At 45.5% G+C, this 13,378-nt stretch overlaps 6 protein-coding genes across 6 annotated transcripts; 5 read left to right on the top strand and 1 right to left on the bottom strand. All coding sequences in view use genetic code 12, as the record gives it.

The window, feature by feature from the left end:
- Positions 1 to 154: 154 nt before the first annotated feature.
- On the top strand, positions 155 to 922 carry CXQ85_004102 (uncharacterized protein; the record flags this gene model as incomplete). Its single annotated transcript, XM_025487732.1, has 1 exon — positions 155 to 922. One exon carries the CDS (start codon positions 155 to 157, stop codon positions 920 to 922), a length of 768 nt encoding a protein of 255 aa, XP_025344748.1.
- An 806-nt stretch (positions 923 to 1,728) lies between these two features.
- Positions 1,729 to 3,057, top strand: CXQ85_004103 (uncharacterized protein; the record flags this gene model as incomplete). The annotated part of the gene is made up of 1 exon (XM_025487733.1): positions 1,729 to 3,057. The coding sequence occupies one exon, from the start codon at positions 1,729 to 1,731 to the stop codon at positions 3,055 to 3,057; it is 1,329 nt and encodes a 442-aa protein (XP_025344749.1).
- A 900-nt stretch (positions 3,058 to 3,957) lies between these two features.
- Positions 3,958 to 5,319, top strand: ECM14 (putative metallocarboxypeptidase; the record flags this gene model as incomplete). Its single annotated transcript, XM_025487734.1, has 1 exon — positions 3,958 to 5,319. One exon carries the CDS (start codon positions 3,958 to 3,960, stop codon positions 5,317 to 5,319), a length of 1,362 nt encoding a protein of 453 aa, XP_025344750.1.
- A 3,545-nt stretch (positions 5,320 to 8,864) lies between these two features.
- CXQ85_004105 (aldo/keto reductase) lies at positions 8,865 to 9,767 on the top strand (the record flags this gene model as incomplete). The annotated part of the gene is made up of 1 exon (XM_025487735.1): positions 8,865 to 9,767. One exon carries the CDS (start codon positions 8,865 to 8,867, stop codon positions 9,765 to 9,767), a length of 903 nt encoding a protein of 300 aa, XP_025344751.1.
- Positions 9,768 to 10,842: 1,075 nt separating this feature from the next.
- YPT53 (Rab family GTPase) lies at positions 10,843 to 11,439 on the top strand (the record flags this gene model as incomplete). Its single annotated transcript, XM_025487736.1, has 1 exon — positions 10,843 to 11,439. The coding sequence occupies one exon, from the start codon at positions 10,843 to 10,845 to the stop codon at positions 11,437 to 11,439; it is 597 nt and encodes a 198-aa protein (XP_025344752.1).
- A 20-nt stretch (positions 11,440 to 11,459) lies between these two features.
- Positions 11,460 to 13,313, bottom strand: CXQ85_004107 (non-canonical poly(A) polymerase; the record flags this gene model as incomplete). The annotated part of the gene is made up of 1 exon (XM_025487737.1): positions 11,460 to 13,313. The coding sequence occupies one exon, from the start codon at positions 13,311 to 13,313 to the stop codon at positions 11,460 to 11,462; it is 1,854 nt and encodes a 617-aa protein (XP_025344753.1).
- Between the last annotated feature and the right edge of the window lie 65 nt (positions 13,314 to 13,378).

Below are 13,378 nucleotides of genomic sequence, written 5' to 3' on the forward strand. Positions count from 1 at the left end.
TCTTCTTGACCTCTCTAAATCCATAACCATTTTTTCTCTACCTCCCTTGCTTGTCCAGGAAGCGTTGCCTGGTATCGGTGATGCTGCGGTAAGCGCACGACCCATCTGCCTTATTACTCGCTACATTCAAAGTATGTTCAATAGACTTCAAGTAATGCTTGCAAGAACGAACGCAGGCCTCTGCAGACCTATTTCTCGAGTCCTTCTCCAGCAGAAACGTCTTGCCGGTCATAAAACGACGTTCAAATCTGACGATTCCTCTGTGGATACTGACGAGATCGTCACCGGCAACAACCCATGGTCTCCTACGCTTTACAATGACATTGTCTATATCAGAAAAGGTTTAAAGAACGTGGCGCTTCCAGATAACTTCCGCCTTTCTTATGAGCCGCTTTATGAGGCGCCAGGCGCCAAGTACGTTGCAATGCTCAAACGTTTAACACTCTCATTTGGTGTCATTGGCCTCTATGGAGCCAAGCTTCTTTATGAGCTGGTCCAGTTTGACGATATATACGCATTTGCTACTCTTGCTGGTACGTGGGGTCCAGCTTTGGCTGTTCAGTTCAAGACGAAAGACTATGTTACGCGTATCTTCCGTTTGTACGATAAAACCAAGCCGCAAACGCTAGAAAACTTGGTTTCGGATGAGAAGTTGGTGATGGAGAAGCTCAATACTACTGGAGGAAAGACATATAATCAGCTTTTGACCGTTTCTGGTAACAAGTCTCTCCAGATCACTCCCCAGACAAATGACATTATCCCATACAGATCATGGCAAGAGGACTTTGATGGCCACAAGAGATACTTTTACGTTGCCGATAACGTGGGAGGTATGAAGATGGACAGAATATGGGGCATTGTGGAGCACAACTCGGGCGTGGATAACGGTCGTTACATGAGTCTCCCAGAACAAACAAAATAGAACGCTCAACCTTCACCAAGGTTGACATGACGACAGATATGGAAATGTACATAGTAACCGAAACACGAAGATTTCGAAAATGACCGTCTTTGCCATGCTGACCTGAGATACAAGCACGGTCACGAGCACATCCAGTCCACGAATCTCTTACCCAAACAACTTACAAACCTTCAACTATGAAAGTCTCCACCCCCTTCTTATCAAAGCCTTCCAATGGAAACACCCACCACTTGCATGTGAACACATACTATGGTATGTTTGGAGCTCTGTCCACACCTTTCTCATACTTCACCTCCTATTGAGGATCTACACTTCTGGTAGCACCAAAAACCCCCCATATTGCATTTTCACAACCACTTTCCATACCAGCCACCCTAACTAACCCTAGAACCCAAGTCTTCGGCATTCTCTCCAGAACGCCGTTTATGCCCTGATTCTTTCCCCACAATACGAGATCCACAAGGCTCGCGCGGCTAACCGATAAGTACCAGTCTTCGCTTAAGCACCAGTGCTGCAGTCTAAAACAACGTCTGCTCTTTCCAAATTTCATTATTCCAGTAACTTCCCTGGACTCTCTTCCTTCTTCTACTTTTATCAACCATCTATCTCCTTGCTTAGGGACCTAAATTACCCTGGGGACTGCAGACAGCCCTCCACATGCTGGTGTTTATCACAGACTATGTCGCAAGATCTGCCCACTAAAAGAGATCAGACGTCGAGTTTGCGCCAAAGTACCACGAACTAAAATGGGCTTATTCCATAACCACCAGAGCCACCAGAGGCCTATCCATGTGAGCTTATCTCCCATGTCGCCCATGGGGCGTGGGCCACCTGTGCCAAGACGTCACGAGAGAAATCACCATAGGGAAGAGGCTGATGGGGACGATAACGACGATGCGCCCAAGAAGGTTTATGATAAAGAGAAGGCTCCTAAAAAGCAGAAGGCTAAGGATGTGCCAGAGACGGAAACGGATAAGAACACGAGGCTAAATGCTCTTCTTTTCGATACTTCAGATGAGTCTGTGGATATGTATCGACTGGAAAATAACCTGCTGGACCTCTTGGGAAGACTCTACTATGATGACTATGATTCTGACGTTTCCGTGATGTCGCCGCTGCCGTTGTCTCCTGCTGGAACGGAAAGAAGCAACGCTTTTCTTACGGTGCTGGCGGCGGCGCAGCGTCTACGGTCACCTTCACCAGCCAAGAGACCACCGCTTCTGCGATTGGGGTCTTTTGAACGAGGCGTTTCGTTTGATACGCTTTCCGATAACCATCACAAGGCCATCACGCTTAAGGTGAAACATCCCCAGTTCCGTTTCCGCAGAAACAACAAGACATACCTTTTGGGATTCAGCAACGACTTGGAGTCTCTCAGAGCGATCGAATGGGCACTTCAGGAAATGTTGGTCAACGGAGACACTCTCATTGTTTTGCAAGTGCTCGACGAGAAGGTTTACAAGAGGGTCGACAACGAGTTGGGCGAACAGGTACTTGCGAAGATAGAGCAACTCAATACCCACAATAAGAAAATTTCGCTCGTCTACGAAGCCGTGATCGGAAAGCCGCAGAAACTTCTTCGTGGCGCTATCGATGAGTATAAACCCGCTATGATGATTGTGGGTACTCATAACTACGAGAGGGCGCAGTTGCAGCGCCTGAGCCTGTCGCAGAACATTATTGATCTGTCCCATCCCACACACCAACCACAGCCGCAGCCCCATAAGCATCGTGGGTTCCTTTCCAAATCTTCCATCTCCAAGTACTTCCTTCAGTTTGCTCTTGTTCCCTGCATTGTTGTCAAGCCTATCTACCATTACCAGCAGCAGCTACAGAAACCTATAGAGGATGAGAAGTACTTTCATGACTGGCTTGCAAATATTGACATCTCACATACACGCGAAGAGAAGAAGAAACGGAGCAGGCTTGCAATGGCACTTTCTCCATCGCATTCGAGAAACGGATCGCTGACGAATCTTGCTGACATGGGAGAGAAAGAACGCTTATCGCGTCCAGTCAACTTGGATGCTCAGTTTGACTTTGGCAGCCGGGACCCATCGCCAAATCCCGAACCTGAATCCTCCAAAGAGCATAAAAGTCATCTGAGACTCTCCCGTTTCTTTGGCCACAGTTAAACTTCTGTTGCATTCGTCCATGATTCCTCTTTTTGCAACCATTCTGTGAAAGTACTGTACACGGCGATGATCTAGTACATTAAACTTCAGCATGCACCTTCCTGCGCGCTTAAAACTGCTTTCCAGGGAACATCCATTGCATTATCTCTGGTGCCATTCAGCAAAGACCGGGATCCAAAAGAACGATTGGGAACTTCTTCAAGCATACTATAGCAAAAGTCCAAAAAAAAATAACAGAAGAAGGAATACCAGCATAACACAAATACAAAGACTCTTCATTTCTAGTCCTAGCTTTGGAAGCGGAACTTATATATATTTCATATTCAATCCAGAGGCGACATTTGGCAAAAAAAGATCAAAGAAATACCGTTAGCGTTTTTAAATTCCCTCACATTAAACGTTTTCCCTTTTTTCTGCCACCCATCCCTCCAATGGCATAGATGAGCTCTGACTCGGCATTGTGACTCTCTGGGCCGACCCTCGCCCTCCCATAAACCAACTATCCACCTGATCACATAGCATTCACTACTCAAATTCAACCAACATCAGGAACATAACAGTTTAGTCAGCTTGATTTGTACAAAACTAAAACTGGTGATACTATCCCTCCTGGGATGGTCCAGGCATTCATCCCATTCTGGGGTTACTTTTCGCAGCCATTCAAGTAACCAACTCAAAGCACCATTCCAAGTAAAACAGAACATATAAAAAAATCATCCCCTCATATCGACCACCTATGTCGTCCTCTTCATACAATCATTTCTCTAGCACAACCACTTCTTTCGTAGGGGCCAAGGGCCTTGGCCAAGCCTGAGGTACGGAGGTGCCGATACCCAGAAATGTCATCCCGAGATAGTACAGTTTCAGAGCAATCACAGCTTTATCACCTCCAATACCCAGATGAAGCTCGGTATACTTTTCGCCGCCGTCGTGGCTGCATCCCAAATTCGGTTGATGCCCCATGCTTCGGAAAAGCAGCATTATAAGCTGGTCCCCCAGGCCGAGCACCCGATCGACTTGAACCAGTATGAGAATGACTTCGTTGTCAGGATGCCATATACCAACGAGTCGTTGAAATACCTCAAGAATCAGAAACTCAAAATATGGTCGAGCAACGGCGCCAAACAGACCTTGGACGTCCAGTTGAACTCGGCCCAACTTGCACAATTGGGCACTGCATTTGATATCTCCAAGGCTGAAGTCATAATCCCAGACTTGGCCCAGGCAGTGTACGAGCTGTATCCAGATAAAACAGAGAATGTGTTTGCCGAAGAGGTTGACTTTAAGACTACATCGGAGGTGTTCTTTAAGGACTACAGACTGCTTGAGGATATCCACCAGTGGTTGCACTTGCTTGAGGAGACGTACCCTGATCTCATCAAGATGGAGACGATCGGCCATACTTACGAAGGCCGTCCTTTCCGTGTGGTTCATCTCTCGGTTAAGGATAGGGATGTCGATCACGAACAGAAGAAGACCGTTGTCATCACAGGTGGTGTTCATGCTAGAGAATGGATCTCGGTGTCTACTGTGCTTTACAGTGTCTATGCCATGTTGCGCCATTGGGAAGAGAATCCGCACGATTCAAAAACCTTGGCTCAGTTAGACTTTCTCTTTATTCCTGTGCTTAATCCTGACGGATACGTCTACTCTTGGGAAACTGACAGATTGTGGAGAAAGAACAGACAGCCTGTTGAAGGTGGTGATGAAGGTAGCTGCAGAGGTGTTGACATTGACCACTCGTTTGACTACCACTGGACTCCTTCTTCGGAGTCTGTTTGTAGCGAAGACTATGCTGGCAAGATTCCATTCGAGGCCTATGAAGCGCGTGTGTGGGACGAGTACCTCAACAAGACTAACGAAGCTCACCACATTCATGGCTACATTGACTTGCATTCTTACGACCAAGAAATCTTATATCCATACGTTTACCTGTGCGAACATCAGCCAAGAGACGAGGAGAACTTGATTGAGCTCGCTTATGGCATCTCCAAGTCTATCCGCTGGACTTCTGGTAAGTACTATGCTGTGTCGCCCGCTTGTCTTGACAGAGATTCGGATCTTCTTCCAGAATTGGGTTCTGGTACTGCCCTTGATTATATGTACCATCACAGGGCATTTTGGGCATACCAATTGAAGCTTCGAGACAGCGGATCGCACGGTTTCTTGTTGCCAAAGAGGTATATTGAACCTGTAGGTGAGGAGGTCTCGGCTGGGCTTAAGTACTTCTGCAAGTTTATTTTGACTAGCGGGGAAGCTTAAATTGAAATTCAAGGGAAAAGTGGTCTTTATGAGAGTGACCACTAGGTTAAAGAGAAGATAGGAGGCAAAAAGTGGTATAGATTTTGCACACCAATTGATGTTGAAGTTGATAAATTAGTAGCTGAATGGATTTGGTAAAACGTAACTGGCAGTAGAATTTTGACGAATCGGGGAGCGACATTTACTCGGCTCCATCAGATCCATTAATTTCTGTTTCTGTCATCGAACCTTAAAGTACTCAAGGTTTATGACTTTTAAGACAAAGTCTATTTAAAGTTTTGCTACATTTACGTCAGATTTGCAGCCATGCTGTGAATCGCATTTTGAAAATAGGGTTGTAAAAATCAGAAATCCAACCAAATGAGCTCTTTTCTCAACATACTAATCTTAAACTGCCTATTAATCTATCTGACTATTTCAAAATCGAAAAAAGCTTAGTCTGGAGGGTTTCTTGTGGCAAACTGTTTCTGGTGGTTTCTGGTCACACGAACCTCACGTTACTCAGAACCCACGTGACCAGGTAACCGCAAAATCTAGACACCCAACCAATGATATCTCAACCAGGGACATCCGTTTTGTGTAATTTCACATTCACCCGTAGTTGCTGGCTTACTATTGTCGAGTTCAAGATTCGTGTCTTGGATTACCGCCGTTGGCAAGAGCCCTGTGCAGTACTAAGAGACAGTCCTCAGAAGTTCAGGTTCCTTTACTTATTGTCCTAGCCAGGAGAACTAGATTCCCAGACTTGGTGGCTACTGCGCTACATAATGTGAAACACTAGCAACAATCCATAATCAAGCCAGAACATCTGCATATTACCAGGACTGTAGATTAAATAAACCACAGCATTTCTCTATGCACCATGCCTGTGTATAATTTGTTGATTATGTTGCTCGACTTTGCAGCCATTACACGCTACGTGTAAGGACTTCATAAATAAACAGATAAAGAAATAAGAAAAAGAAAAGAAGCATATCAAGACCCGAGACATATGTGGCAAAAAAAACCCCTTCGGTGATCTAGAACTCCGCGAGCTTGAGAACGTGCTTCCAACTCTCGAAACTGCAATGTAGCATGCTGTAACCTACAGATATAGCACCTTATACACGGATATCTCCGTGGCTCAATGAGTCCCGGAAGTCGGGACCACCAAGAAAAGTTTTGCCATGTTATTGACCGAGCCATAGTGGCCAAGGAGGGTGGTTACGTAAACCTGCCTCGTGCTGGAAAAAAATCAGTCGAGGGTGTACCCTGATGAAAAGGAGAAGGTGGAGACTACGTACAAAGACATGCCGTTTAGAGTTGTCCCTTTCGAAAACCGCTCGCTGGCATGTTCGGACACAATTGCCACAAGGATAGAGCAAACAGATGGCAACGCGACGGGTTGAAAGTGGGATACATGGAGCACAATCTACACTGTCGTGAATGGTACTATTGTGGGCTCGAAAAAAGAGGCTCGTACAGCCGCAGAGTTATCAGTTCTCACGCATGGGTGATAAAGAGATAACAAATAATTACCAGCATCGTGACCGTAGGGATATTGTTTCACAGCCCAGCTTGAGCCTTTTTTTATTCCATGAAGATAAGTAAATTACACAAAGTTCTGTTTAGGGAAAAGTGACCCAGCATACTGTAAAGACTTCATAGTGGTTTGTGTAAGTGAATTCCGAATTCGAGGAACTTGGGAATGCTTGTTGTTTGCATAAATCGAAATAGCCAAATTCGTTACCTTTCATTTTTGTACAAGAATGCAGTAACCAGTTAAAAGAAAGGAGGGGGAGCCATAGTCGTGTAGACAAGAAAATGTAGAAATACAGTTGGAAGGAGGAAAACGGTTTTACCGGGAGGGGGGAAAAGAGAGATTTTCAGGACCATCCATACCAAGCGATTAAGCCAGAACGAAGGCGTGGCTCTCAATTGGCATGACGAGAGCAAGCTATTATGCTTTTGAGCACGAGGGAAAGCGTAACTAAACCCGGAAAGGAAGCTCAGGGGGTTTCCCAAAACAATAAATCCCACGATCAGCCACTGTAACCGAGTAGACAAGACGGCATTACGTCAGAGACACGAAAACCCGCCATGCTTCTGCCGGGTTCGCTTAGCACACTGCACCTCACCGTACTTCGTAGTCCGCAACAATAACGTCGGAAAATTGTTCAGGAGCCTGGCCTGATAGTGGGAAGGGTGCCGGAAACTTGGAACCCCGAGGTGCTATAGATACCGAAAAGCGCAAGCAATAACACTTAACTCTTGTGGAAGTGGGAACTCCTTGAAACAAACGGATAACCCTCGGACCTGCTGATAAGGATCTACAAACCAAAGAGATTCCTAGCAAGGATAACCTTAGAGAGTAGGTTGAAGCACGGGGACAGGGCTCTTTTTCACAAGCCTCTACTTTGCCAGGTTTCTATATCGTAGACCATGTCTTGTGAAATGGCTGCGAAACGGTCTCGGCGTCATTACCAATAACAAGAAATAAGAAAAGACAAAAAAAAAAAAAAAAAAAAAGAAAGGCTTGCCTACCGCTGTGCTGTCCCAAACTTCCTCGATCAGACAGGTTTGTTCGGACGCATGTGGCTGTGATGGCTCGCATCCTTATTAGTTGCTCTTCTTCCAACAATCTGCAACAGTAGTGAGACAAACGAGGCGAGCAAGGGCCCTTGCTGCCGCTAGTGCTGCTGCTGCAAGAGCCTCATGGTTCCAGCTGGAGATCTCGTACTGGACCCTAATTTGCAGGTATCTTGGATGTCCAGCCCAGGATTGCAAGAAAAGAAAGAAAAGCAGGTTTACATCATAAAACAATAATCCTCGACTTGGTTGTTCTGTTCTTACACAGGAGACCATACGTACCAAACGGTAAATTTGACAGTTCCAAGGTGAACGAGAGGTCTTGGCTTGTGGAAAGAAAAAAAAAAAAAAAATATAGGAAAGAAAGTCTGGCGGCAAAAAACGCCGGCAATCACCAAAAAGCCCAGAAAGGGAGCTACCCGGGACAGAAGGATTAGCTTCTGTGACGTAGTGAGCGCATGGTTACCTTCAAGCGCTTTCCTACTTGTAGCATACATTCCACAGAGAAGACAAAAGGCGGCGCCCCTCAAAGCTTGCTTTTAGAAAGACAAAGCTATGACGTACCCGTGGTTTTCCGTGTTTGTTAAGTACTTTGCATACACACCACCGGTTTCTTCAAGACATACTGTTGATAAGTGGTGAGAAACAATGCACCAGCCACAAGCTCTATGTGGAGTATGGCGCAAGTTGGAATTCACGAACCTTAAAAAGAAAACTCCGGGCCGGCTACCAATGGATGTAACATTACCATTTGCATTTATGAGTATGAACTACACATTAGCCCGTTGATGTAGGTTTTTCTTTTTGTTGCTCCCATGTTTTGCGGTACAACTGCTTTCATGCACCATGTCTTATTACGTTTTAGTTTGCAGCCACGGATTCTGGCTCTGTCTCTCTCGTCTCTGAAACACTATAAATACGGGCCAAATCTTCCTCTGTTGATCTGTTCCAACCACACACTTCATACCAAATCAAATATGTCCCCAACCGCTAACTTTTCCGAGCAAGGCCCAAGAGCTAACTACGAGTACTATCAGCTTAACGATGGTAACAAGATCCCAGCCATTGGTTTGGGTACCTACAAAGTCACTGATGCTGACGAAGCCAGGGCTTCAGTAAAGACTGCTTTGCAAAATGGTTACAGACACATCGACACTGCTTCTAGGTATAAGAACGAGGAGCAAGTCGGTGAGGGTATCAGAGAGTCTGGTGTTCCAAGAGAGGAGGTGTTCGTCACCACCAAGTTGTGGAACGCCGACCACCACGACCCAGAGGGTGCTTTGAACGAGTCCTTGAAGAAGTTGGGTTTGGACTACGTCGACTTGTACTTGATCCACTACCCAGTCAACCTTGAGGAGAAGATCCTCGCCCAGCCACACCACTACGACTTTATTGAAACTTACAAGAACATGCAAAAGCTTGTCCACAACGGTAAGGCCAAGTCTATTGGTGTTTCCAACTTCACCAAGGAGCGTGTCGAGCAGTTGTTGGCTGATGAGGAAGTCACCATCAAGCCAGTCGTCAACCAGATCGAGGCCCACCCCTTGTTGACACAGCCAGACTTGAAGGAGTACTTGGACCTGGAGAACATCTTGGTCGAGGCCTTCTCTCCATTGGGCTCTGCCACCTCTCCTTTGTTTGAGAACCCAGTGGTCAAGTCCATTGCCCAGAACAACAATGCGTCCGCAGGCCAGGTGCTTGTTTCCTGGGCTCTTCAGAGAAACACCGTGGTGTTGCCAAAGTCCGTCAAGGAAGAGAGAATCATCTCCAACATGAAGACGTTTACTCTTGGCGAAGCTGACTTTGAAGCCTTGAACAACTTGAGTGTCAAGTTTGGCGAACAGAGAACATGCAACTTCCCATGGGGTGTTTTCAACTAAATCTGACTGCTTCTACTCTTGAAAGCCTGTATTATGTGAGTCCACTGGTGGATTTAGCTGAGTATCGGTGGAAAGAAGCAGACCCACTTTGGCTGCGAAATTCAAGCACTGGTTGCGTATAGTGGCTGCGAAATGGCTGCAAACCGAGAATGTATAGAGTTACTCATTACAGAACAGAGATATTAGCTAGACTTCGAATCCATTCAGTTCAAGAAAAACTTTCAAAAAACCTGTAGTGTAGGTTTCCAAAAGAGGCAGTGGAGGAAGCGTGCAGATTTTCTACTTGCCGGGATGTGAAGGCACCAGTTTTTGCCGAGGAAAGTGCCCCTATGTGAGACAAGGCTGCTAACCACCAAGCGAACAAGAGCCACACATTAAGTAACATGTGGTTTTTTTTTTATATATTCTTTCTCTTTTTGTCCTTATATTAAGTAAGGGGGTAATTTAGGCGAGGGGGATTTCGAGAGGCAGGTTATGTGAGGCCGGTTGTTGTCTATGCACGGTGTTTCATAGGTCCAATGCCGAGAGTGTCTCTTTTGGGAGCACGCTTGTGCAATTGACGTGCAATTGGCCAAGGAGTTTGGAAGGAGCAGCTTGGGGGGGTAAAGGTTGCTGAGAGGTAGATAACAGTGGGTTTTAATGTGTTTTTGCAGTTGTAGGCTCCATTGGCTATGCTCGCTCAGCCTATGTTTCACATCACAACGATACTTTCAATTGCCCCCATAAAGCTATGAAATTTGAAGATTTCTAACTCGAGATAGAAAGAGCTGTCTCTTTATTTACTCACTGCAATATGAATTCGAATAACAATTTATGGCTGCAACCGTGTGGTTCTTCTACTTACCAGAGGAACTGCGGAGCCTCTTACGACACCTCTTCAAGACGACCCAAGACAAAACCACCAAAACACACCATAAAAAAATTCGAAACCTAAGTTCTCTAATAGCCAATTTTCAGGGCCCCTCTAGACCTTTTCGTCGTAAGTTGGGGCTACTTACCCCAGATATCCTGCATCTCCCAGTATCACCATCACCATCACCACTTCTCGGTCATTATACTATCACCCCAGCTACTCATGCCTCCTCTGTACAAAGTCGTACTCCTCGGAGACTCCTCGGTTGGAAAGACCTCACTTGTTTACAGACTAACGTCTGATAAGTTTGATCCAAACCTGCCTAATACAATTGGTGCTGCATTCATATCTAAGGAACATACCAGAGATGACAAGACGGTGAAGCTCGAGATATGGGACACCGCGGGCCAGGAACGCTACAAGTCACTTACGCCAATGTACTATAGGAACGCTAAAGAAGCACTTGTGTGCTTTGATCTTTCAAGTCCTGACGCTTCATTTGACAGGGCTAGATACTGGGTAGACCAGCTCAAGGTGCTGGGCCCTTCAGACATTAAGGTAAAGGTTGTGGGTAACAAAAAGGACTTGGTGGATGAGTCTGAAATCGACTTGCTGCGTATAAGGGAGTTTTGCAATGATAATAACGTTCCTTTGTATATGACCAGTGCCAAACAGGGAGAGGGAATTGTGGAGATGTTTGATAGTATGGTGGGTCTGATAGACCAAGACTTCTTTGATAACTACACTGAAGAGTCTGAATCTCTACCCCAACCGATCTCTTTGTTGAACGTTCGTGCAAGAAGCTCTACATGCTGTTAATGCAATGGTCATCGATATCATTATATGCTGGTTTCCAAGCCCTTCAGCTTCCAATACTCACGCTTGACGTATTTGTTATAATCCTTAGCGTCATCTTCTTCAGCAGCCTGATTGTCGTCCCCCTTGGGCGCTTCCTCGTCGCTATTGTTATCATTAACACTCATGAACTCTGCAACCAGAGCCTTCGGTCCATTTGGTGCTGCTGACTGTATTAAGCGGTCACCTGAAAGCTCAAGGGAAACTTGGGGCTCCTCAGCTTTGGCCTTCTTTCTAGGCGGTTCTTCAATTTCACTTTCCAGTGTCATGTCGGAAAGATAATATTTGTCATTACCGTCAGCCCCATCACTCTCGTCGTCCTCATGTTCAATCAATGCGTGGTTTGCGACCTTATCTCTATCGTCGTTGAAATCTCTATCCTTTCCGCGGTATTTGATGATATCACCCAAGATCAGTTGATTTATCCTGTTACGGTAACTAGCACCGTTGAGCTCATAGCATTTGTCCACGAGCAACTGATACGCACCTCCGAAAGCCTTTTTGATGTCTCTGAGATTGTATGATGATCTTGTGATATTGTTGGCAGGATCAGATGGATCTTGAATGATGATAGAAAAGATACCTCTTCCTGTTGTGAGTACTGGATGTCTCGATTTAAGCAAATATTTTGGCGAATCATCATCCGAGTTTATGGCAATGACCAAATCATCGTACGAGAAGTTTCTGCCATAAAGCTCGAAGAACTCGATCAATAATGTCCCCAAGTTGTCCATAACTGAAATGTTACCAGTAGACACTCGTGGATGAAGTTTAAGAAAATGATAGACCATGATAATTGTAGCATAACCACCAAGACCACCCACGTGCACGTTGTTGAGCTTTCTTGATCGGAGGAATTGCTTAATGATAAGTACCAATTCTCGAAGGCCGGGCGTTAGGTCCAACCACCGACGTATCCTTCTGGCAGCATCTAGACCATTACTTCTTTCAAAAGAGATATCGACATGAATGTTGAATGTAGGATCAACAAACTTAATGATTGGGACTTTTGCAGTTGCAATCACCTCAATATTCTTCGCGAGCTGGTTTTTCCGTAGATGGGAAGCGAGGGAATATAATCTCTGTCTCTGCTCGTAATCACCAGTAGTCGATATAATAACCATGTCAATATCTGAACCAGGAAGATAAAGATCTGTAGCACAAGACCCGAAAACATGTGCCTGGGTCTTGGGCCAGAACTGCGAGATCTTCGCTTTGAGATTATTAACGAGCGTGTTTCTATTGGTGATCTCTTGTGATGACGGTGAAATGTAGTTGACAAAATCCTTGATTTCGAGCGTGAGCCAGTCAGCGATTTCTTTTTGCTTCGAGTGATCATGTCCTTTCACCCAAGGGTAGGCCAGCTTGCTTTGTAGACTGACATGATGAGAACCAGAGTCGTCATCACTGAGGATACCATCATCCGAATAATTCTCTTCACCTTCATCATGCTCTGACTCGGATGAGCTGAAACCGAATTCTATAAAGTCAGAGCCTCTAACGATATCATTCTCTGGTTTTCCATTAGAACCATTACCTTTGGCCTTCTTCGGTTTCAGGGCTTTCTTTGGAGTCGTCTCAGGAACATCACTGGCAACCACTTCAGAAGCAGCTTCGCCATCAGACACAACAACAACATCGCTATCCTCTCCCTTGTCTTCCTCAGAGTCCACTAAGATGATGTCTTGGTTCTTGTCGGGTTCCTCGTCTTCAACATTCAATACCTCAAAATTCCCTTCGCTCACGTTCTCTGAAGGCTCATGTCTCTTCTTCTTGATCTTCTTTTGCCGTTTCCGCGTGACCGCAGGCTGGACATCTTTACCTCTCTTCTGTCCCATGAGTTGCAATGAGCTTGGATTGATTTTTTTTGGTAGGCCTCATTATCATCAGTCTTGTATGCAGA

Source organism: Candidozyma haemuli, assembly GCF_002926055.2.
Source record: "Candidozyma haemuli strain B11899 chromosome Unknown F_2014730914, whole genome shotgun sequence".
Taxonomy (NCBI): Eukaryota; Fungi; Ascomycota; class Pichiomycetes; order Serinales; family Metschnikowiaceae; genus Candidozyma; species Candidozyma haemuli.